This window comes from Acomys minous (assembly GCF_964271855.1).
Source record: "Acomys minous genome assembly, chromosome: 12".
NCBI lineage: Eukaryota > Metazoa > Chordata > Mammalia > Rodentia > Muridae > Acomys > Acomys minous.
The window spans coordinates 23,868,801-23,891,481 of record NC_140493.1 but is presented as its reverse complement, the minus strand read 5'-3'; the positions used below and the strand labels follow the sequence as shown (position 1 = coordinate 23,891,481).

General features: G+C 52.3%; 2 protein-coding genes across 4 annotated transcripts in view; both read right to left on the bottom strand.

Annotated features, from left to right (window-relative positions):
* Positions 1 to 12,199, bottom strand: part of IL2RB (interleukin 2 receptor subunit beta) — a 43,359-nt gene extending 31,160 nt beyond the window's left edge. The window contains exon 1 of one of the 3 annotated variants that reach the window (XM_084749132.1): positions 12,070 to 12,199. Coding sequence is in view for 1 of the 3 variants with exons in the window: in XM_084749127.1 (XP_084605253.1) it covers positions 315 to 383 (69 nt within the window). In the remaining 2 variants the exon portion in view is untranslated. Of the gene's footprint in view, positions 1 to 314; positions 399 to 591; positions 612 to 12,069 lie in introns of those variants that run through there. The other 2 variants (XM_084749133.1, XM_084749127.1) reach the window with 2 other exon arrangements.
* A 2,846-nt stretch (positions 12,200 to 15,045) lies between these two features.
* C1QTNF6 (C1q and TNF related 6) lies at positions 15,046 to 20,751 on the bottom strand. Its single transcript, XM_084803231.1, has 3 exons — positions 20,601 to 20,751; positions 18,220 to 18,469; positions 15,046 to 16,586 (listed from the first exon to the last, which is right to left on the bottom strand). Exons 1-3 carry the CDS (start codon positions 20,604 to 20,606, stop codon positions 16,039 to 16,041), a joined length of 804 nt encoding a protein of 267 aa, XP_084659357.1. The 5' UTR covers positions 20,607 to 20,751; the 3' UTR covers positions 15,046 to 16,038.
* Positions 20,752 to 22,681: the final 1,930 nt, after the last annotated feature.

Sequence of the window (22,681 nt, the reverse complement as noted above, 5' to 3'; positions counted from 1 at the left end):
GACCACCGCCAAGAGGCCAGAGCCCAGGAGCCATGAGTCACGCCAGCAAGCAGAAGCCCAAGGTGCTGCCTCTGCCCTTCCCCAGCCCTTACAGGAGGCCAGCTCGGGTTAGATAACCAACTCCGAGTCCTTCCCCAGGAAAGGCGCCCGCGGAATGGCAGAGTCCACCCTGGCCTTCATGCAACCCTCCAGGGAGGCAGGGCTTTCCACAGGTACTGATAGGGGCTCCATGTACATTGTACCCCATTCCCTGAACCACCACCACCACCACTTCGGAAAAAGCCAAGGAGGATCGGGGCTGTGCCGAAACTCACGTCTACTGATACGTGGGGCTTGGCCCCAGTAATCCAAGGCCTTGATCTCAGGAATCTTCGAGAGCTCATGTTTGAATTGACACGGCAAAGGATGCTAGCTAAGCCACAGGCTACTTATGCTCCTCTTGTTTACCAAACTTGCTGCGGCCAGCTCATTCATGGTACTGCGGAAGATCCCGGAAGATCCTGGAGAAATGACCCTCCTCCCTCCTCGCCTCCACTGAGCTCAGGTACCATGAAGCAGTATGAGTCAAGAACCCTGAAACCCCAGACTCACTTTTTTCTTTCAAGGATTCCTGCAACAACCCTGGGTTGTCACAGACAAGGCTGTGAAAGGAGACAGAGCTCACCTGAGTAGAGCCAAAATGTACTACGCCCCACACACAGTGGTACAGGGGGCTCTTTCCACACCTCTAGCCCCCTCTGTCTTATGAAAGTCAGAGGTCAGAAACCAAGCCAGGCCTGGCTCATGCACCCAGGGAAGGATGTGGCCGAGGTGACAGGCCTGTGGTTTCAGCCTGGCAGCCTGGCTGAAGCCACCTGCACCTTTCTTGCAGGAAGCAGGGGGCGGCAGGTGCAAGGGGTAAAGCAGTGGGCAGGGGTGGAGAGGCTTGGAGGTCTGTGGTTTGGCCTGCGAAGGCTAATCAAGGTAGCATGGTCACTTGAGGGGCCGCTCTGTGGGCCCTCACCACCAGGCCCTCTCTCTTCCTGGGTCTCTTTCAGCTCTCTTCTGTCCAGTGCCTGTCCCTCCTCAAGGCCTAGAACATAGGCTAACCCAGGGCCTCAAAACACTCACCTCAGAGACCCAAGAACGAAGCAAAGAACTGTGGTAGACATAAGGGCAGAATGCCCCAGGCAGAATGTTCTAGAAGCCATAGCCTCCTCAGGTAACAGCACCTAACACTCATACCATCCACCCTTGACATGAAACCCTAACTGTGCCAAGTGTTCATACTAGTGCGTGCCAGAGTCTCAGACCCCACCCAGACCTGCTGGGTCAGAATCCATTATTTAATGAGACCCCCCAAGTGATCCACATATACACAGAAATGCAATCATTTAGTGCTGACAACCACCTTGCAGGTAGGGCTTCTCATACTACTCCTTGGATGAGGAAACTGAGGTACAGGGAGACTAAATGACTAGGCCAAAGCCCCAGGGTGGGAAGAGTCAAGTCCAGGATTAGAACCAAGGCTTTCTAGCTCCGGAACACATGTTTTCTTCTGAGCCTCTGTACCCTTGGAACGAGAAAGCCAATGGCTATTTGAGGTACCACTGACCATGTAGGGTCTGGCCAGGCTGTGTGGCCTGACCTTGCACAGCGCCTGTGGCCATACCACTGTTTCTCTGGCCCCTGCCTATCAAGCAAGGGTCCGATTGGATGGATTATATGCATTAGTGATTAGCTGAGTTGCCAATAGTGCATGGCATTAAAGAAGGGAAGAAATGCACTTCCCCTTGGAGTCGCTAAACCAACAGCGAATCAAGATTCGAACTCTCTGCTTTATGCTTCCTGCCCTCCATCCGTCCGTCTGCGTCTGAAGCAACACCTGCCTGAAGGCTGTCTTGTGAATCTGTTTGTTCCTGCATCTGTTCCTGTGTGAACTGTGTCTTCCGTGTGTTCCGTCTCTGTGTCTCTGTGTGTCTGTTGTGTGTCTGTCCCTCGCAAAGGGCTTTGCTTGTGTTTATTGAACAGCACAGAAAGTGTCACGTGGGGAAGAAATGAGACGCTTTACAGAAACCTTTAGCAGTTCTACAAGGGGCCAAGTCTCTGGCTCCAAGTGATCCCAAGGGACCCAGACTACAAACATCACTGATATCCACAAACGGAGGCTTTCAGGCTTTGTGGTAGATTGTAGAATAGAAGGGTGCATAACGTAAAGGTCACAGTTATACATTAGCTTAGGTTATACAAGTTGATTACATGGGAGATCCAAGGCAAGTACGGTTGGTTGTTACTTAGTTCTCCTAGAGGCAGGGTAAGCAGACAGGCTGAGCACACACACATAGGAAGCTAGCAGTCTCAAGTGACCTCAGGGTGTATGGTTAACCCTGGCCATGAGGTCCAGCAGAAATTCCAGGCTCTTAGTATGTAACAGACAGTTTCCTAATATCGCATTGCCATTTGAATTATGGTTTTCCTGGGCACTGAAGGAATACCTGCCTCCAGTCAGCGGGGAAACATTCATTAAGCTACTGGACTGAGAGTAAAGGTGGTCACAGAAGATTCCCAGGCCACCCTACCATCTAGGAGGGACAGACACAGATACATCAGGAAGTAACCACACTTAGAGTTTGCATGTCCCCCAAGGAGGAGGCCTGGAGAGCAGTCTGGGCTGGAAAAGAGACAAAACGACACAGCCGGCAAGGCTGCCTGGCTAAAGTTGATACCTAGGTTTCCTTTTTTCCCCAAGTCCAGCCCTGATCCAGCACCCACGCTCCCTGCTGTAAGGAGGTTATGATGCGTGCATGTATATGCATGCGTGTGTGCATACATGTGTGTGTGTGTGTGTGTGTGTGTGTGTGTGTGTGTGTGTTCTTTGCAGCCACTGTATACAAAAGGCCAAGGTCCTCTTTCCAGCACAAATAAGTCACAGACGTATACCCAGCCTGCAGAGGACTGAAGTAGACAGCAGAGTGTCCCCACACTCTCAGATTTCTGGAGTCCCGGCTTCTTGGAATGTTGCCGCTGCCGCTGAGGGACCCTTCTCTGTACTGAACTGGAAGAGGTCTCTTGACTCCTGACTGCCCTTGCTGGGAAGAAGGCTGTGGTTATCATATGCCCAGGCACAACAGTGTGTCCCGGGCACACGCAGTGAGCCTTGTGTATTATACACAGAGCCTGTGCTTTCTGCCTGCACAGTGAGGCTAACACATGCCCTCTACAGTCTGCTGTCCCTTCTTACCCCAAATGCCCACCTGTATCTGACTGAGCACTTTGTACACTAAAGGCACTGAAACTCCTTTAATAGAAACTGAGAAGCTAGGGCACAGTGGCACACACCTATAATCCCAGCATTTGGGGAGGCGGAGGCAGGAGGATCTCTTGAGTTTGAGGCTAGCCTGGTCTACAAAACTATTCCAGAACAGCCAAGGCTACACAAAGAAACCCTGTCTCAGAAAACAAAACAGAGAGAGAGAGAGAGAGAGAGAGAGAGAGAGAGAGAGAGAGAGAGAGAGAAACAGGCAAGGTGGTACCAGTAGTTGCCACTAGAGGGCAGTGTGGGCCCCATCCTGGTTTCCAATCAACATCCATCTGCAAGAAGGATGTGAGTCAAACACAAACCTCCCTGTCTGCCTCTGGCACCCATTCCCATCCAGTCCCTGAGCTCCTACAACCTTATTGACATCAATAGTTTCCTGTTTGGTTTCACTTGCATTTTGCTCCAACATGTAATTGACCAGGTGCTAGTAGGCGAATCTAATGGTGTCTTCTGGGCACAGGTGAGAACTATGGACCCCACAGCTTTTCAAGTACCTAGAGCAAGGTGTGGCTGAGGGTAAGTGATCAGGCTGTCCCTGCCGAAAGGGAGAAAGGAGGGAAGGAAGGAAGGGAGGACGGAAGGAAGGAAGGAAGGGAGGACGGAAGGAAGGAAGATTAAAAGATAAGAAGAAAAAAGGAAAGGCAGGAGCAGTGGCACACACCTGTGATCCCAGCACTCAGGGAGGCAGAGGCAGGGGGTTTGCTGTGAGTTTGAGGCCAGCCTGGTCTATAAAGTGAGTCCAGGACAGCCAAGGCTACACAGAGAAACCCTGTCTTAAAAAACCAAAAACCAAAACCAAATACATACACACAAGAAGAAGGAGGTGGAAGAGGGGAAGGAAAGATGGCTAAATAGATGAACAGATGGAAAGACGGACAGGCAGACAGATGGATGGACAGATGGATGGATGAACAGGTGGTTGAGTAGGTGGATAAGTAAGTAGGTTGGTGAATAGGTGTTTATGGATGGATGGATGGATGGATGGATGGATGGATGGACAGACAGATGGACAAGTAGGTGAGTGGACAAACAGATGACATCTGTGTGAGCTTTAAAAGCATCTATTGATCCTTCCCTTATCCCATGAGAAATCTGCTGGTCCCTCTGGCAGCTCCATGCTGCATCCTGTGGAACAACCAGAGTGTGAGGGACTTTTCACTCTAACCAAGGAGCTCCCTTAGCACGGGAGGAGAACACATATGGGAATTATAACAAAAACAACATCCCTTGGCCTAGATTTTTGTGGCAGCCCTGGTAGCCAGAAGTATTAAGTCCATATGACTTGACTTTAATCCTTTCAAGACTTTCAATAAGCTAAACTGACGCGGGGAAACATCTTTTTTTTTTGGGGGGGGGGGCCACATATACAAATTTGTCCTTAGAAAATGTGGTTACCACAAGTATACCTATTTTGAAATGTATGCAAAGGCCAAAAAATATATCAGATCCTGATTGAGCCGGGGATAACAGGCCAGGCTTCTGGAGGATGTAACCCTAGTGACTGCAGTGACCCCAGTGTCTTGATTCAGTGTAACAGGCAAAAGCCTCAACCCCAGCTTTGCCACCTCCTTGCTGTGTGATCTTTGGTGAACTCTGATGCCTCTTCTGAGCCTCAGTTTCCATATCTGAAACCTGGAAATAAATCCCTGCCTCCTGGACCTGGTGTGCAGGGGTGGAACATGCCTGTGACCATGCCACTGTATGTATTTATTTATTTATTTATCTTTCGAGACAGGGTTTCTCTGTGTAGCCTTGGCTGTACTAGACTCACTTTGTAGACCAGGCTGGTCTCGAACTCACAGCAATCTGCCTGCCTCTGCCTCCCGAGTGTTGGGATTAAAGGCATGCGCCACCACGCCCAGCTTCTTAGTCTTTCTGGGTAAAATGAAGTACAGTAGGAAATGTCCCCATAGGCTCATGTGATAACTGCTCAGCCCCTAGCTGGGGTTCTAGAAACTGTAGGTAGCAGGACCTACTGGAGGAAAGAAGTCACTGGGTGAATGTTTTGGGGACTATGTCTTGTCCCAGACCCTCCTGTCTGTCTCTCTCCTTCATCCTCACTTCCCTATCCACCATGAGGTGAAGAAGCTCAGTCACACACCGCAGCTGCCATGATGGATTGATCCAAAGAAGCAGGATTGATCCCGGCCCCCTTCCCACCGATAAAACCCAAATGAGCTAAAATAAGTCATTTCTCTCCTTTAAGTGGTTCGGCCAGGTATGTTTTGTCACAGCAATGGACAAGTAACTACCACAGAAAGAGCTGATGCTGTGACCGACCCAAATGAGCTAAAATAAGTCATTTCTCTCCTTTAAGTGGTTTGGCCAGGTATGTTTTGTCACAGCAATGAACAAGTAACTACCACAGAAAGAGCTGATGCTGTGACCAACTTTGGCCCTGTGGTTCTCGAGCCTCTAGAACTGCTTTGCAGGAAGAGATGGGAAGAGTTTGAGGAAGTGCCCCAGGTCCCAAGCCACTGGAGGCAGAATGTCATAGGAAGTCCTGGCGGGAGCTTAGAATGCTGAGCTCTCTTGGGAGAGCTGAACCTAAGACTAGTCGTGTTACACTGAGAAAGACCTTGTCTGTGTTTTCACTGTGTCTTGAGTCTTGAGGTGGAGCTGAATTCAAAAGCAATGGCCTGGTTAATTTGGTGAGAGGAACCAAGACAGATGGCATTTAGATGCAGTGCAGATATTGGTGGCTGGCTTTGGTCAGGTTTACAGCAACAACTGAGGGCAAAGAGCAGACTGGAAAGATTTTTAAAACATGTGAGATAGACTAGGAAGGGGGACATTTAAAGTTCAGACAAAGAAAGCTGGGCGTGGTGGGGTACACCTTTGATCCCAGCACTTGGGAGGCAGAGGCAGGCAGATCACCGTGAGTTCGAGGCCAGCGTGGTTTACAAAGTGAGTCCAGGACAGCCAAGGATACACAGAGAGACCCTGTCTCCAAAAAACAAAAACAAAACAACAACAACAAAAACAGTTCAGACAAAGAATGGGTGCTGGTTAAGAAGATTAGAGCCATTCAAAAGAAAAACAAGTTTTGGGGTTTTTTAAATAACTTATCTTTTGAACTTATAACTTTTCTCTCCTTTTCCTCCCTCCAGCCCCTCTCATGTACCCCAACTTTTGTCTCTCTCAAATTCATGGTCTCTTTTTCTAACTGTTGTCTCCCCCCCCCTTCTAAATACAAATACACTTTGCTTAGTCCATATGCTGTAACCTGTATGTATACAATCTCAGGGCAGACCACTTGATATAGGCTAAGCAAGTAGAGGGAGCCGTCTTCCCTGGGAAAAACCATTTCTCTCACTCTCAGTGTTTCCTAGTTGCCCACAGCTCTTCGTCTGAGGTTCAGGCCCCACAAGTCTTTCCCTTTCTGTGCTGACGTGTCCACTGGTGTCCTCCTTGTTCCGCCATGTTGATGAGACTTCATGGGTGTAGCTACTCTGAGGGCCACATCTGGGGCCTGCTGCTTATCTTCTCTTTCAAGGGGTCAACACTAACATCACGCCTTTCAGGCCCCGCTGCTGGCTGGGCCATGACCCCTGATCCTCTGCAGAGAGGCCTGTGGCTTTCTAGATGTCATTGCTGGCCTCCTTGAAGAGGAAGTGATCACAGGGATGTGCCTGTCACACATCTCAGGAAGTCCTGGAGGGTCTGGAGGCTCTTTCCTGTGGGTCAGAAGCTAAGTACGTGGGCTGGGTGGCTTTTGCCAGTTTTTCCTTATTGTTTTATGTGCGCACACACACACACACACACACACACACACAACATACACACACTCACACACACACACACACACTCCTAAATACATAAATACAATCTGCTTAGCCCATATAATGTAACCTGTATATATGTGAGGCTGGGTTGGATGATGCACACTTCCTCCTCCTCCTCTTCCTCCTCCTCCTCCTCCTCCTCCTCTTCCTCCTCCTTCCCTCCCTGATGTTAGGACTCCTCCTGGGCCATTCAGCAAGTATTTACTATAATGTTAAACAAAAGTAGTTCCCACCTCAAAGGGAAGACAACAAAGTATATTCTGTACCACATATGAGTGGTCACAGCCCCATGACACTGAGTCACTTTGCCCCAACTGACATGTTCCATCTGGGCATATGAACTTTTATAGTCACAGAACAAAGGAAAAATCATAAATTAAGGTGCTTAGAACATGTCCTGATTGGGGGGTATAAGGTTACAGCAAAGGGGTGGGGGTGGGCACTGTAGACTATAGACTTTAAATGTCCTCAGATGACATTCTTAGCTTTGGTGGAAGCCAGCGGTCTTTTAAAGTTAATGCATTCTAAGCCGGGCGGTGGTGGCGCACGCCTTTAATCCCAGCACTCGGGAGGCAGAGGCAGGCGGATCGCTGTGAGTTCGAGGCCAGCCTGGTCTACAAAGTGAGTCCAGGACAGCCAAGGCTACACAGAGAGACCCTGTCTCGAAAAATTTAAAAAAAAAAAATAAAGTTAATGCATTCTAAGCTTTACCTGATAATTACAAGGATGTTAGATTAGCCACAAATATGGCTGACAAGTAGCTACTAAGGGGGAACTAAAGTTATAGAACTAACAAGGCTGGGGTGTATCTCAATGGTAGAGCGCCTGCACAGGGCTCTGATTTCATTTCTGTTGCTGTGATTAAAAGCACCCCGACAAACGGCAACGTAAAGGAGAAAAGGATTTGTCTATCTGCCTTACAATTCCAGGTTGCAGTCCGCAGCCGTCCAGGAGCATCAGGCAAGAACACAGCGTTCCCATGGCATCTCGTTCACAGCCAAGAGCAGAGAGGAGCGGGTGGCACCAGCTGCCTGCTTGCTACTGCGTCTGTTCAGCTCACTTTCTTGTTGTTTGTTTGTTCGAGACAGGGTCTCTCCTGTGCAGCCTTTGGCTGTCCTGGACTCGCTTTGTAGACCAGACTGGCCTCGAACTCACAGCGATCCGCCTGCCTCTGCCTCCCAAGTGCTGGGATTAAAGGCGTATGCACCACACCTGGCTTCAGCTCACTTTCTTTACCCTTACATGGTTCAGGGCTCAGCTCATGAAATGATGCCACCCTCATTCAGGCTGGCTCTTCCCTTAGTTAACAAGGCAGTTAGTTGCCCACAGCCAACCTGATCTAGACAATTCCTCCACGGAGGTGCTTTCTCCGGTGACTGCAGGCTGTTGTCAAGTTGATAGTTAAAAAGCGACATGTACAAGGTCCTGAGTTTGGTTCCCCACCCCACGGAAGAAAAAGAGGAAGAAAGGGGAAAAGAGAGGGAAGGAGGGAAGGGACCACGGGCCAAACAGACACCTGCCTTTGCAAAGCATATGTTCTGGTAGAGATGGGCTGGGGAGGAGATACCAGATGTGAGGCCTGAGTAAATTTTTGAGGGGTGCCAGGAGATGACTGATGCCATGGAGAAAGAATGCTGTCTGGTGAGCAGGAAGCACAAGCCTGAAGAATGGTGGTCTGTGGAGACCCTAATGGGATGGTGTGGGAAGGAGGGAGGGGCCTTGGCTGAACAGGAAGAAGGATGGAGGTGCGGGCTGCTTCTTGAACATACGAGCCCATTTCTAGATCTCTGAATGGTCCTCCTGTCTCTTAGCCCATCCTGCATCCCACACTAGACCATGAGGCCCACAAAGGGGCCCCTCAAAAACATTTACAGGAGCAGGGCGTGATGGCGCATGCCTTTAATCCCAGGATTCGGGAGGCAGAGGCAGGAGGATCGCTGTGAGTTCAAGGCCAACCTGGTCTACAAAGTGAGTCTAGGACAGCCAAGGCTACACAGAGAAACCCTATCTTGAAAAAACAAAAGGAAAAAAAAAAGCATTTACAGGATTTTTAGGATTATACAGAAGAGAATGGCACTTGAACCTGCTTTCTACCCTTCCTTCCAAAAAAATTTCTACTCATCCTTCAAGACCCAAATATACAGGAGAAGGTCGGCTACCCCCATCTTTAGTGACTCGCTCTTGTACTTCACGAAGCTTATTTTACAGTCCCAGTGCCTTCCCCTGGACCTGACACTCTCAGTGGGGTCTGACCTGACCCAGGTATTTTGGGGATACCCAAAAATCTCTTCTGGGAGATTCCTAGCTAATGGTGGCAGAACAGAAATGACCTGTAGTCCTTTCAACAGCCCCTATCAGGTGCCATTACATTTGTGGGGGGAGGGAAGACTGCAGAGTATTAATTAAAGTTATTCCAGCTGTGAGCAAGAGCAGTCAACTCCTGTTAGCTCAAGAGGAGGGGTTTGGGAAAACAACAGTCTTGTTGGAAATGGGGGCCAAAAGGGGCAGCCCCGAGGCCTCTGCACAAGCCGCAGTGCCTAGCTTCTCTTCCTGCCCATGGCTCCATCAGTCCTCACACCCTGCTAGGTGCCCGGAGCAGGATTCCAGCTGGCCCTGTTAGCCCTGAGGTCTCCTTTAGAACCACCAGCCTTTCTCTGTCCCCTGATAGTCACATCATCCAGCTGTCCTCTGAAGATGGACAGCTCAGATCCTGGATGTTTGGCTGAGAGGCCTGGGGAGAGGCTGGGCCATGTGCCTCTTCCAGGTGGCTTATAATTCCTCTAACACTGCTTAGAGAAAGATGTGTGCTCAGATGCTGCTGTCTATGTGCAAGGTTGATGCGATTTAAAGGAAGAAGGGCTTCCTTCAGGTGATGGTTGCAGAGGGCTTTTGTCCATCATGGTAAGGGACCAGCGGTGGAGGGGCTCAGGTTACGGCGGCAAGTGTGTGTGGAAAAGGATGCTCACATCACAGAGAAACAGGAAAGTGGAGAACATGACCAGAAACACCTGTCTTGTATCACCTTCAAAAGGCCCACCCTTAATGACCCACTTCTGCCAGCTTGGCCCCCCTCCTAGAGTTCCCACAGCCTGGAAGAACAACACCACCCTGTGGGGAACGCACTTGTAAAACTTGAGCCTGAGGGGGCTGGCTCAGACATAGACCCTAACAGCTGCCAACCACACCAGGTCCCCTCCAATGCACACTTCAGTGAGCTCTAAATGCCCTGAGACAGGGCAGAGGGGACACACAGCATGTCAGTGGGGGCTCCTGCCAAAGTGATCTTGTCCTCTCTGGCCAGGCTGAGCCTGGAGGGGGTTCATGGAGAACACACACACACACACACACACACACACACACACACACACACACACATTCACAATCATACACACACACTCCCAATCATATACACACTCACACACAATCATACAATCATACATACATACATACATACACAGTCAATAACACTCACACACATACAAACACACACAACCATACACACACAATCATACACACACTTACAATTATACACACACTCACACACACACACACACACACACACACACACATACACACACACATAGGCCTTGTTTCTGAGACTCAAAGGCAGTATCCTTCTTCCTGAATAAGGTCCCAAAAGAGGAGCCAGAAATGTAGGCTGGTGAGGCCTGGTTCACTCTGCCTTCCAAGGACAGGCATATGTGTACAGGGAAGACCTAGGCTGGCCAGAAACCATGGGCAGCTGTACAGTAGGTGGGGGGGAGTGACTGCAGCCTGGAGCAGATATTGGTAGGACACTGAGAAACACAGGACATACCTCACTGATGACACTGGAGCACTAAAGCACTGAGCTGCTTCTTGAAGGGCCAGGAAGAGGCAGTGAGGAAGACAGGGGGCCAACATGGATGGCAGCACCGCGTTCCTCAATTTCAGAGATAAACACCATCCTAAAAATGAACCTTAGTCAGAGAAAGGCAGACTTATCCCATCTATGTGAGACTCTGTATTGTCAATTTTTCCCTCCTAAACTGATTAGTGGTCCCTAGGAAAAGGTCAGCCACCGCAGGCACATGGAGACCTGCATCTGTCTGCACCTCATCTGGCCTCCAAACCTGCATCCGTCCCTCCCTCATCCTGCCTCCAAGCCACCTGAGGGTCACTGCTTTCTCACTGTGACTGTGGTCTTCACCTACGGCCTTCCTGCCGGTCTGCTCAGCTCTATGAACTCTTGACTTGTGTCCTGGAAATCCCTCTTTCCTCTCTGGCTCTCCCTCCGCCTGCCCCACCCATAATGTCCTCCCCATCTGCATCTGTTCCTGGTGAGCATCTCCGGCTCTCCCGGGCCTGCAGCTGTACACGTGGCAGCCTGAGGCCCGAAGTGAGGGGATTCGGCAAAGTCATTCATCCAACAGGCATTTGCTGTTCAGACTCTTCAGTCCGAGTAGTGCGCCCCCCCCCTCCACCCCCACTGTTGTCTGGACACAAGGGACGCCAAGTCTCACAGAGTGGGAAGAACCAGCCGAGGCCCAATGACAGAGAACACTCTCAGAGTGGATGGAAAAGGGAAGCAGGCCCGCTCTGAGCCCCCAGCCTGGCTCTGGAGCCCACAGGAGCTGGGCCCTGTGCTTGCACTTCTAGGGACAGACTCACATGTATTTTCTCAAACAATTAGCCCTCGTTTCATGATTCTGCATGCTGTGGGCCCTCGTAAGTTCTGATGTGGTATTCTACCGCATTCCATGTCTACCTTGGTGAGACAAAGCGCTCAGCTGGGCAAGAAAGAAGGCCTGGGATTGGATGTTAGAAAGACAACGTGGGCTCCAAAAAGGCTAAACAAATTACCCAACATCCTCCACCCATCCAACCAAACAGACTGTCCTTCACAAAGCTAGGACAGAAAGCTACCAGGTTTCTTAGACAAAAGTCTTTAGGAATGGGAGAAGGCCGATGGGCAGGGCCTTTGTCTGGGCTGGGCTGGCTCCCTGCCTGTTTTTCACTCTGTTGCTGAGTCTCCCACCTCCTTCAAAAGTCCAGTGGGAGCTTGCTCTCTTCACGGCATGTGGCATTCTCATCGCCTCCCTGGACCACAGTGCAGGTTTCCTCCCTCTGGTCTGGATCTGTCTGCCCCACCTGGCCCCAATGAGCTGCCTCTAAAAGGCTCCAGCACCAAGGTCAACCGCAGGCCAAGCTTCATGCATGGCTGAATCCCATCCTGCTTGCTGCCTCTCTGCCTCTCTCTCTGCTTCCATTTTATTTTGCTGAGACAGTATCTGTGAAGCCCTGGGTGGCCTTGAACTCTCTATATAGACCAGGCTAGCCTTCAACCACAGAGATTTCCCTGTCTTTGCCAAGTGCTGGGGTAAAGGCATGTGCCACCTCTTCTTACAAACACAGATCTTCTCTCAACAACCCTGGCTTGGCAGCCTCCAATTCTATGAAGCCACCCCCCAAGCCCCACCATGCCTTGCCTGTTTGGAGTCTCTGTCACCAAGGTGTAGGGGCTGGTACAGCCACTGAGACTAGGCTGCTGGGTCAGGAACACTGAGCGTGGACACTGTCAGAGGCTATCTCTTAGCCATCTCTGAATCGAAGCTGGGAGGAAGAGTGTATGATAGTTGGACAGGGGGGTGAGGTGGAGTGCTGGCCTCTGTAACCTGACCTGGCACCACCTGGAAGTGCCTGTAGCTTTGGCTTTAGTGTGAAAATCCTGCAGGTGCCTGGCACGAAGTTTCCAGAGCGTCAGTCAGCCAACCCGCTGACCACAAATCCTGCCAACACACAAGCCAATCTGGACCTTCTCCATGTTAGAGCCTGTTGAACAGACAAGGGCCTAGCCAGAGCATGCTGTGGTGCCATCTCTTTGCAGATCACCGGAAGTCATGCAGGTACAATGAGAGGCCTCCTTTCAGGGGACCCCGAGGACACAGAGCCCACTCTGCCACCGAGTCGGGGTTGGGTCCCGAGCAGGGGCAGATGGTATGTTCTTTGCATTATTATTCATCTTCTACTTGGTGCACAGAGAGGCACCAAATCGTGCTGTCTACACCGAGGAGGGCACAAACTCCTGCTTTTCCACCCACAGCAGAAGGCAAGGAGAGTGGAGGGTGGGGGGGGGGTGTCACTTTAACAGTATAGGCAGGGGACTGTGCTAGTCAATACGGCCACCCCCAGCACACTATGAGTGTTTTCCATTTGTTTCCTTTATAAGCTTGAGACAGAGGTGTGGGACTCTGAGGTCCCTCACCCAAGTGAGGAGCTGTGGTTGGTATGTGGTAGCTATTTGTCCATCTGACAGGACCTAGAATCACCTCAGACTGGCCATGTCTATGAGGTTGCTTTTAGACTAGGTCAGTTAAGGCGCGAGGATGCCCTCTTACTATGCACGGTGCCATATTCTGTGGTCCGGGGGGGCGGGGGTCCAGGACTGCTTAAATGGGCGAAAACAAGCTGGGCAGCCAACTTCACCTCTCTGCTTCCTGACTGCAGATGTCATGTGACCAGCTATTTCACACCCTGGCTGCCATGTCATCCATGCCACGGTAGGCTGTGTCCTGGAGCCAAAATAGACCCTTTCTTCCTGTCACAGTAACGAGACCGTAGCTAACACAGTTGGGGTGGCACTTTGAGGTACCCGGCTGGAACGTGAGTTTCTGGGATGTTCTCTGATGGAAATCACCACCGTGCTTCTGCTGCATGGAGCCAGACTTGCAGACTGACAGCTGTTGCCCAAGAAAGAACATGGCACCTGTCAGGTGCCATGCCATCTAATCCAGAAGCCCCATCCCCCCCGCCCCCGCCCCTGTGAGGTAAACTGTGTCACCTCCACTTCGCAGGCAGTGAAGTTGAGGCTCAGAGATGGGGGGACTTGCCCGGATCCCAGCTGACTCTCAGGGAGACTCCAGGTCTCTGTTGTGTGAGCGACTCGCTAGAGGCGGATTTATTTGCAGGTAGAGAACACAGAGTGACACCTTTAGCAAGACCTTGTTTCTGTGGAACCCTGTATCAGGCCCCGGCAGGCCCAGAGCAGCCAGCTTCCAAGGCGGGAGAAGAGTGTAGGGCAAAAAGTACCAGACCGAATTGCCAAGAGAATCCAATATCTTTATTCACACTGGCCAAGCAGGCAAGGGCAGTCAGGCTGAGGGTGGTTTTGTAGAACCAGCCTTCACAGCGCACGGTGAGCCTTGCGTCTGTCACCCTGCTATGGCTTCCTTGGCTGTAAGCACCAGAGATACCCTTCCAGGGCCAGGCCTGCCCTGGTCCTGCAGAAGCACCAATGGACGGAGGCCAGCTTCCCCTGAGAAGCTTGGGCAGCCTACAGTGGAAGAGAGAAAGGTTAAAGGGCCACCAGACCACTCACCCACCCTGGAAAAGACATGGGGGGGGGCTGTCTTGGTGTCCCTGATTTTTCACAACCTTCCCCAGGGCCTGTCTCGGCGTCATGGCTCAGAGAAGGCCTCCGGGTAACCTGAATGTCACTGGCTTCAGTCCCCAGACCTGCTTTGGGCTGAAGCCTGCCACCTCTGTCCTGCCTGACTTGCCCACAATGTCTTCAAGGGCAATATAGGCGGGAGAGGTTCGGAGGCACCTCTGGGGTTGGGGGGGGAGGGGAGCTTAGCACCTTCATAAGCCCAGGGTGAGCCTGAGCCTTTGAGGGGCTGGGAGGGCCAGAGAGCACCTAGTGCATGTGACCATGGCTAAAGTCCTAGGGTACGGAGACAAAGGCCAGAAGGAATCTTCAAAAGTCAAGGAAGAGGATGCGCTTCAATCCCAGGCCCCAGGTGCCGCCAAACTCCTGGGTCTCCTCCCAGCCAAGACTATACATAGACATATATATATATATATATATATATATATATATATATATATATATATATATATATATATTTGCTTTAATGCTGGGCACTGGGCAAGAAAATGGAGAATGGGAAAGGACATCATCTCCACCTCCAGGACCTGGAGGTACCACCATGGGAGCAGTGAAGAAGGGCCCACTGTGCCTAAGGACCCAGTCTAGAGGAGCACTCGGTATGTGCTCAACTCTTTTGGGTTTTGTTTATTTGTTTGTTTGTTTTTTCCAAGACAGGGTTTCCTCTGTGTAACAGCCTTGGCTGTCCTGGACTCATTTTGTAGACCAGGCTGGCCTCAAACTCACTGAGATCCACCTGTTTCTGCCTCCCAAGTGCTGGGACTAAAGGCCTGTGCCACCACGCCCGGCAGTGCTTATACTCAGCTTCTGGCCTTTCTTAAGGGCCAGGCCCCAAATGAGCATTTGATGAATGCATTAAGTAAAACAGTGGCTGGAAAAAGGGGGAGGGGGAAAGGGTAGAGGAGAGGGGAAGCCCAGGCCTGATAATGTGAAAGTACTAGAGTTGCGAGGAGGGAGGGGGCTTCCAGAATGTTTGGGAAGTCCCTAGAATACTGGGAACATTCTCCCCGCCCCCCCCCCCCCCCCACTTTCTGAGACAGGGTTTCTCTGTGTAGCCTTGGCTATCCTGGACTCACTTTATAGAAGACCAGGCTGGCCTCGAACTCACATTGATCCACCTGCCTCTGCCTCCCGAGTGCTGGGATTAAAGGCGTGCGCCACCATTCTTGAGAGCACAATTCCTCAAGTATGATCTACAGACCAGTAGCATCTGCGTTACTGAGGAAACTGCTAGAAATGCAGAATCCCGGGCCCACCCCAAATGCCAAGCCAAAGTCTACCATATAATAAAGTCCCCAGGGACGAACAGCACGGCGGTGTGTGAGGAGAGCCACTCTGGAGGCTGGCAAAGTCCTGGAATACCTAAGCCCACACATCTCTGAAAATGAGCCAAGACGGGGAGAGGATGGAGACAGGTAGCGATGAAGATAAGCAGTGAAGAGGAAGAGCATCCGACCTAACCCTGGGACCTTCCCTAGCCAGCAGCCCTCCAACAAGCCGCCTAGCTGCGAAGGTGGGCCGGGGGAAGCTCAGTTGTCCTCTGCCTTGATCAGGTGGCCACTGAAGGTAATGTAGGTGTCCACGTCGTCGCTGTAGATAGCGTTCTCTCGCTCCCGCTTGAAGAGCCGCACCCACACGTGGTCACCCGGCGCGAGCGGCAGCATCACGCTCTGGCTCTGCATGATGCTGCGCTCGCTGGGCTGCGTGTACAGAATCACGGCCGCCTGGTTGTTGTGGACTATGTGCACGTAGGTCTCCTTGTAATTCCAGCTGTGCACGTTGAGGCTGAAGAAGTAGAGGCCACGCAGGGGGGCCACGAAGCGGCCAGTGGCCATGTCGAAGTGGCCGTCCGTGTTCACGAAGACCCTGTCGAACCGCAGTGTGACGAAGTCCTCGCTACTGTGCAAGGCTGTCTTGCGGCCCACGGAGAAGGCCGAGTAGCGTAGCTGGCATGGGCTGCCAGGGTTACCTGCCTGGCCCTTGTCACCCTTGACACCCTGAGGGCCACGGTCCCCTCGGGTACCATTCTTGCCTGGTTTCCCTGGTGTTCCTGAAGGACCTCTGGCTCCCTTTTCGCCTGTGAGAACATGAAGGAGAGAAGAAGTCACGACAGGCGCTCAGGTCTATGCTAAGCACTCATCTTTGGAAGCCACTGCCCTTGCCTGGGTCCAGAAAAGGAGCTGGTGTTTATTAGGCACCTTCTATATGCGGGGCATCACCACCCCAAACATCCCTCTCTAGAAGTGAAACTGAGGCCATTTCCAAGACCAAGACTGTGTTCTGTCCAGCTCAGCCTGGATCCCCTTCCTGGCAGCAGGGCATTGCAGGCTTCTGAGGAGCCGCCCTGCCTAGGCCAGCAGTGAGGTCGGACATATTTTACACTTCTGATTAGAGAAGGAAACTGCCTTTGCCATCATCTGGGGTGGAGGGGGTGTCTTGGCTCTCTAGGGTGTATCTTAAAAGGGTACATGTGAGTTCTCACTTGACAGCACATCCACTCAGCATGGCCCAGGCCATCTCCACCCTCCCTGGAAATGGTGACCTCCAACCTAGTCGCTTTCCCAGCCCTGGCTCCAGGATGAATGTGAACACAGACAAGACACCACCCCCTAACAAACACACCTAGTGTGTACTGAAGAGACATGACCCCACATACTCCCCCAGCGAGGCTTTGTACCTCCTCAGGTCTGTCCCCTTGGCCATGGTAGTGGTGGAATCAGTGGAGGGTAGAGAGAGAAAGGGAGGCACAAGTTTTTGAAGACAGACCAAAGGGAAGTGTCCACAGCACTGGGCTGGTTCCATAGGTGCCACCTCCCGGCAGAAAATAGCTCCTTGAGTACAGACAGAGCGCTTGGACACCCACTCTACCCAGCCTAAGGCCAAAGTGGCTGTGAGGAGGGGACTGCTTTCCTTATACACACACAAGCTGGCAGAAGGGTCAGAAAAAGGCCAGCCTGACCCACAAGGCAAGGCATTTAGACCCAGGGTTCCCTGGGCGACAGGGAACCGCCCACTTGTGACAGCCTATTCCAGGACAACACAGGGCTTCTGAGGGACAGCCACAGGGAAGGGCTGGCCACCTGGCCGGGGTCCCTCTACCTCCAGAGTCTCAGGTGTCAGCTGGCTATCAGAGAGACGTGTCCTGCTCTGTCCCTGACATCAAGGTGACTTCAGAAGAGGCCCCTGCTCCATGGTGGCCAGGTCCTCTCTGTGCTCAGCGCCTCTGATTCCACTGAGAGAATCCTATATCCTGATGGTGGCTGGAGACCCTGTGGGCCCACATCTTTCTCCCTGTCATCTCTTTTCACACCCCTGCTGGGAAGTCCCTCACCCTGTAAGCGTAAGCTTGCGCTTCACCTTCCCAGGAGCCCCCGTGTACCTTACGGGCTCCCTCTGTGGACTGAACTCCACACTTCACCCAACACTCTCTGCCCACACTTTGGATCCCAAGGCCTTTCCCACCACCTGTTTCATTAACTTGGGGAATCTGTTTGCCACACATCATCTGCACACCACCTATTCCTTTGCTCTAAGCTCAGAACAGTCCTTGCACATCCTAGGTGGTCTGCATATGCAGACTGAAGGCAGACAGGGCCTAGGCAAGGCCTGTCCTGCTTTCTTCTGCCCCTCCCTCCCTCTCTCCCTCCCTCTCTCCCTCCCTCTCTCCCGATACCAATTCTGCCCTCCACTAGCCCAGTGTAGAAACTCACCCTTCAGGATAGTAATGTTGATGTAAGGCCTGACCTCAGGCATGACATAGGGGAAGGAAGGGGAAACAGAGGCATGGCCAGGGCCAGCAGAGGACGTTGGGTCCTCAGGGTCACAGCATCGTTGACAGCCTTTGGGGCGATTGGAGGCCACAGATTCCTCAAAGGTGGGCTCCTCTGTGGGGATACCAAACACAAGAGGAAGCAGGAGCACTGCCCAGAGGGAACCGAGGCTGGCTATTCCCATGATGACCTGAAAGGAGAGACAGACACACTTGACTCACATCCATGCCCAGGGATAACACTCTCCTATAGCCAGGGCAGACCCCTTGTCAGTAGGGGAGCAGTGTGGGACCTCCTGCTGCAGGCAAGTCTAGGGCCACCGAGGAAGCAAGCCTGAAGGCACTAGACTGGCCACTGAGTCTCCTTGGAAGGAGGATGTCCCTCAGATGACACAAACCAGGCTCCTAGGCACTTGAGCACCAAGGAAGATGCCAGAGGTCCATATGGCTAAGATGGAGAATGCTTCTTTGACCCTCTTGTCTCTAAAGGCTGTTTGCTGACCCTGCCTCCTACCACCTCTTGCACCATAGGTGATAGCAGGAGCTAGGGTCCCTGAGATCAAGGCATTGACCCTGCAGGCCATTTCTATGCAGTAGCAGGGGGTCCCCCTCTTGAAGAACAACCCAGAGGCGCCCCCTTTGGAACAGCACAAGGCTGAGGATGGGCAGCTTAGCCAGGCTCACCCTCCTGGCACCTTTGAGCAATCAACAACCTACTCCCCTGCAGAGAAAGAGCAGAGTTAAGTCATTGGAAGGTGGCTGTGTCAATCATGACAAGCCCACCAATAGGGCACTAAGGTGGTAAATTGAAATTAAGGGGGAGAACCCAAAGCACTGGAAATTCAAAGGGATCAGAATTGGTAAGGTTCCATTTTGGGACTTGAACATAAAGGGGTCCAGAGTGGGGCAGGAAGTAGGCCGGACACTAGAGGAGAGGCCTGGAAGGGTGGGCAGGAAGCCTGCAGTGGGCCTTTGAGGTGGTGACAGGCTCGGGGGCTGGCGCCACACGTTTATCACAGATCAGAAACTGCTATTGAAACCAGACTGGTTTTTACACCTCTGGCGTCTCTTTGTTTATTTCCTCTTTAACATTTAGTACAATTCAAAAATATTTTTCTGTGGTTAATACAGGCTGAGAAGGTAAAACGACTACTTCTAGAAAAGGCTATGAAAAGCAACCGACTAGGTGTTAAAGGGACAGAAGCTCTGGGCCTTCTCTCCAGGGGCCAGAGTGGTGACAGGAGGCATGTTCAGAGACACCCCCTTTTCTAGAATGATCCTGCCTACACTGCTGGGGCTTCCTGGTTCTGCTCCAAGGGCAAGCAAACCCCCCTCAGAGACCAACCCCATGTCTATTTTTCTCAGATCCTGGAGGGCAGCCCTCTCCCCCAAGCCCCAACACACACACACACACACACACACACACACACACACACACACACACACCACTTTATTCCTGCCATGGATGTATCTGACCCTGGAGGTGGGGATGAGGGAATCCAAAAAACTCACAAACATATGACCTAGTACTGTGGCTGAGCCCCTCTGGTCTGCATGTTCATTCACTGTTGATGCCAATATGTCTCCCTTGCCAGGTTCTATGGACGACTTGCACTCTGAGAAACTGCCTACCTTGTCAAAGACGCCAAAGAGTTCATTCCTTCCCTGGACTGTATAGACCTCACTCTGGTGTTTATGGTTTGAAAGCCTCAGAACTCCACCCTGTCCCCCTGCCTCCCCACCCCCCCACCCCCCACAGAGTCAGCATGGTTTGGAGATATTTCTGTTTCCTATTGGTCCCGCCCTTTTGGAGCCAGAGGCTCAGAGACAGAAGCAGGGAGGGGAGAGGGAGAGGGGTGTAGGGGCAGGAAGCAGGAAGCAGGGCTCTCTTCTTGGAAGTGGTGCTAATCACAGCTGGGCTCCCTGGCTGGCTCCTGGGAGAGGGCCAGGCAGGACTAAGTGTTGGGGGGATCACACCAACCCCAAAGTGGTCATGAGGGTCCCCACCACCTCTACTAAAAAGCCAGAGCCTCCTGTGGGTGGCTGGGCTACCATTGTCATCATCTCCTCATCCAGATGGGCAGGACTGAGAGCTAAGTGGTTGGGGGAGATAAAGTCCCTGCTCGGGCAGGTAAAAGCCAGGAAGCCACGCAGGGTGGCCAGAGTTGCAGGGTGGAAGAGAAGAGGAGAATCCTCCATTGGGCTGGCTAGGCCAGAGGGAAGAGCTATGTGCTTGCCAGAAAGAGGGAAACAGAGGAATCTCAGACTCTAACCCCAGCCCCCAGTCCAGACAGAAGCAGAGAGGGGCCTTCAGCCACTCACCCTCATCCTGCAGCCTCAGGCTCAACTCACAGACCCCGGGCGGCCTCTGGTTCCTTGGCCCATGTCTGTGATAATAACTTGTTGCTGGCCCGACCCCCAAGCCTACGACTGAGCCCGGGAGGGCGGAGGGATGGAGGGAGGAAGGAGGGAGCATGCTGAGCTGGCTTCCCATTTCCCCTCCTCCTGCTCCCGCCCCTCCAGCCCGAGGCTCTGCCTCAGATACCGGGACGTTTGGTTCTTTAACTTTCTTGGGCAGTTATGGCCCAGGCCCAGCCACGGGACACTGAGTCAAATACCCTGAGAGTTCGAAAGGATGAGGATCAAGAGCCTGGAAAGATTTGGCCTTGAAATCCGAAGCAGCAAAAGAGGGGGCAGGGCTCTCTATTACTCAGAAAAAGGGAGGCAGCCTTGGGAACTCATACAGGCCAGGTCTAGCCAGAGCCCAAAAGCCGTCTGCCAAGAGCTACAGAGACAGAGAGAGTGGTGTGAGGGCACTGGTACCCGTCTTCCACAGGCATAAACCCTGGTCCTAACACCCAGTAGCCAGCAACAAGGCCAAACACTGCCTATCCTACCCTACGAGATCTAGGACCTGCACACACACACACACACACACACACACACACACACACACACACACACACCCCATAGGTGCTTTATCCTTTCATCTGGAATCCCGCTTTCACTGAGTCAACCTCTGGTCTCAAAAAACCAGCTCCCTCACAGAGGTTACCTCCAAGAAGTTCATGCAGGGTGAAACAGGGCTGGAGGAGGCGGACTATGTGCCCTGGGTCTGGGCAGAGTCCAGCCTTAGTGCCCCACCACCACCCCACCCCTGAGCCTCTCTCCATCCAAGGAGAGCAAGCAAGTAGGCAGCTAGAGGGTCTTAGCTATGGCACTGTCCTCCAGCCCACTGAATCTGGCGTAGATTTAGATCTGAGGCCCCACTAAACAGCTTTAAAACACACACACACACACACACATACACACACACACACACACAGCAGCCCTCACGCTCTGGGTCCTTGAGTCCTTGATAGGGCTGTCTCTGAGCTCGGGCTTCCCATGTTTTAAAGCAGATAATCCAACAGCATTGCTAGGCGTGGAAGGAGCCTCAGAGATGATCTAATCCCATTCCCTTAATCAGGGACATTGTGGCCCAGGAAGATCAAGACTTTGGTACAAGGTCACATAGCAGAGCAGAGTCCAAGTTGGGAGGATGACAGGCTCTCCAAATGACCTTGGAGTCCTGAGGTCTAGTCAGGAGCACCGGGAGTGGGGGTGGGGAGGCAGGAAAAAGCAAACAGAGGAGCAATTGCCATATAGGAACCACCACCAGGCCCACACTGGCATGGCCTCTGTGTGGCCCTGCCTGAGCAGCATTCCTGGGGCACAGAGCCAGGCCTGCAGAAGCTACCCGCTCCAAGCTGGAGCCACCAGAGCAAAGGGCTGAGTCAGCAGCCCTGGGAGTGAAGACAGGACCAAGCAGTCTCAAATCTCTGCTGTAGAAACTCCACCCAGCAGCCCACTTGCAAAGCAAGGCTGCTCACTCCCCCTTAACAGAGCAGGAGGCTCCCAACCAGGTGGGATGTCCCAGGCAGATCAGGCAGGTTTGAGACAGAGGTCCAGCCGAAGACAGATAGACAGACTTGGATTATGGCTCTGTTCCATGTCCTCCGTCTAGCTGTGTGACATTGGATAAGTTTCCTTACTCCTCCAAGTCTTTGTGTGTGTGTGTGTGTGTGTGTGTGTGTGTGTGTGTGTGTGTGTGTGTGTGTGTGTGTTGGGGATGGGGTGGGGTGGGGGTGGGGGGTGGGGATGGGTTCCAGACAGGGTGTCTCTGTGTAGCCCTGGCTATCCTGGAACTCACTCTGTAGATCAGGCTGGCCCTCAAACTCACAGAGATCTTCCTGCCTCTGCCCCTGCCTCTGCTGGGAATAAGGGTGTGTGCTACCACCACCAGTCACTTCTTTGAGTCTTACTGAGCCTTGGGCCAGACAGTCTTGAAGACTCCAGGATTGCTATGAGTGTCTGAGAAGAGCCAACCAAAGGGAGCTGTCTCCTGGCTACTTCGGTTAAGC

Bases quoted from the DNA above. Each gene is read 5' to 3' on its own strand.
- C1QTNF6 (XM_084803231.1), bottom strand. The intron at 16,587-18,219 runs GTGAGTTTCTAC...ATGTTCTCACAG, and splicing joins CAACATTACTATCCTGAAGG to GCGAAAAGGGAGCCAGAGGT.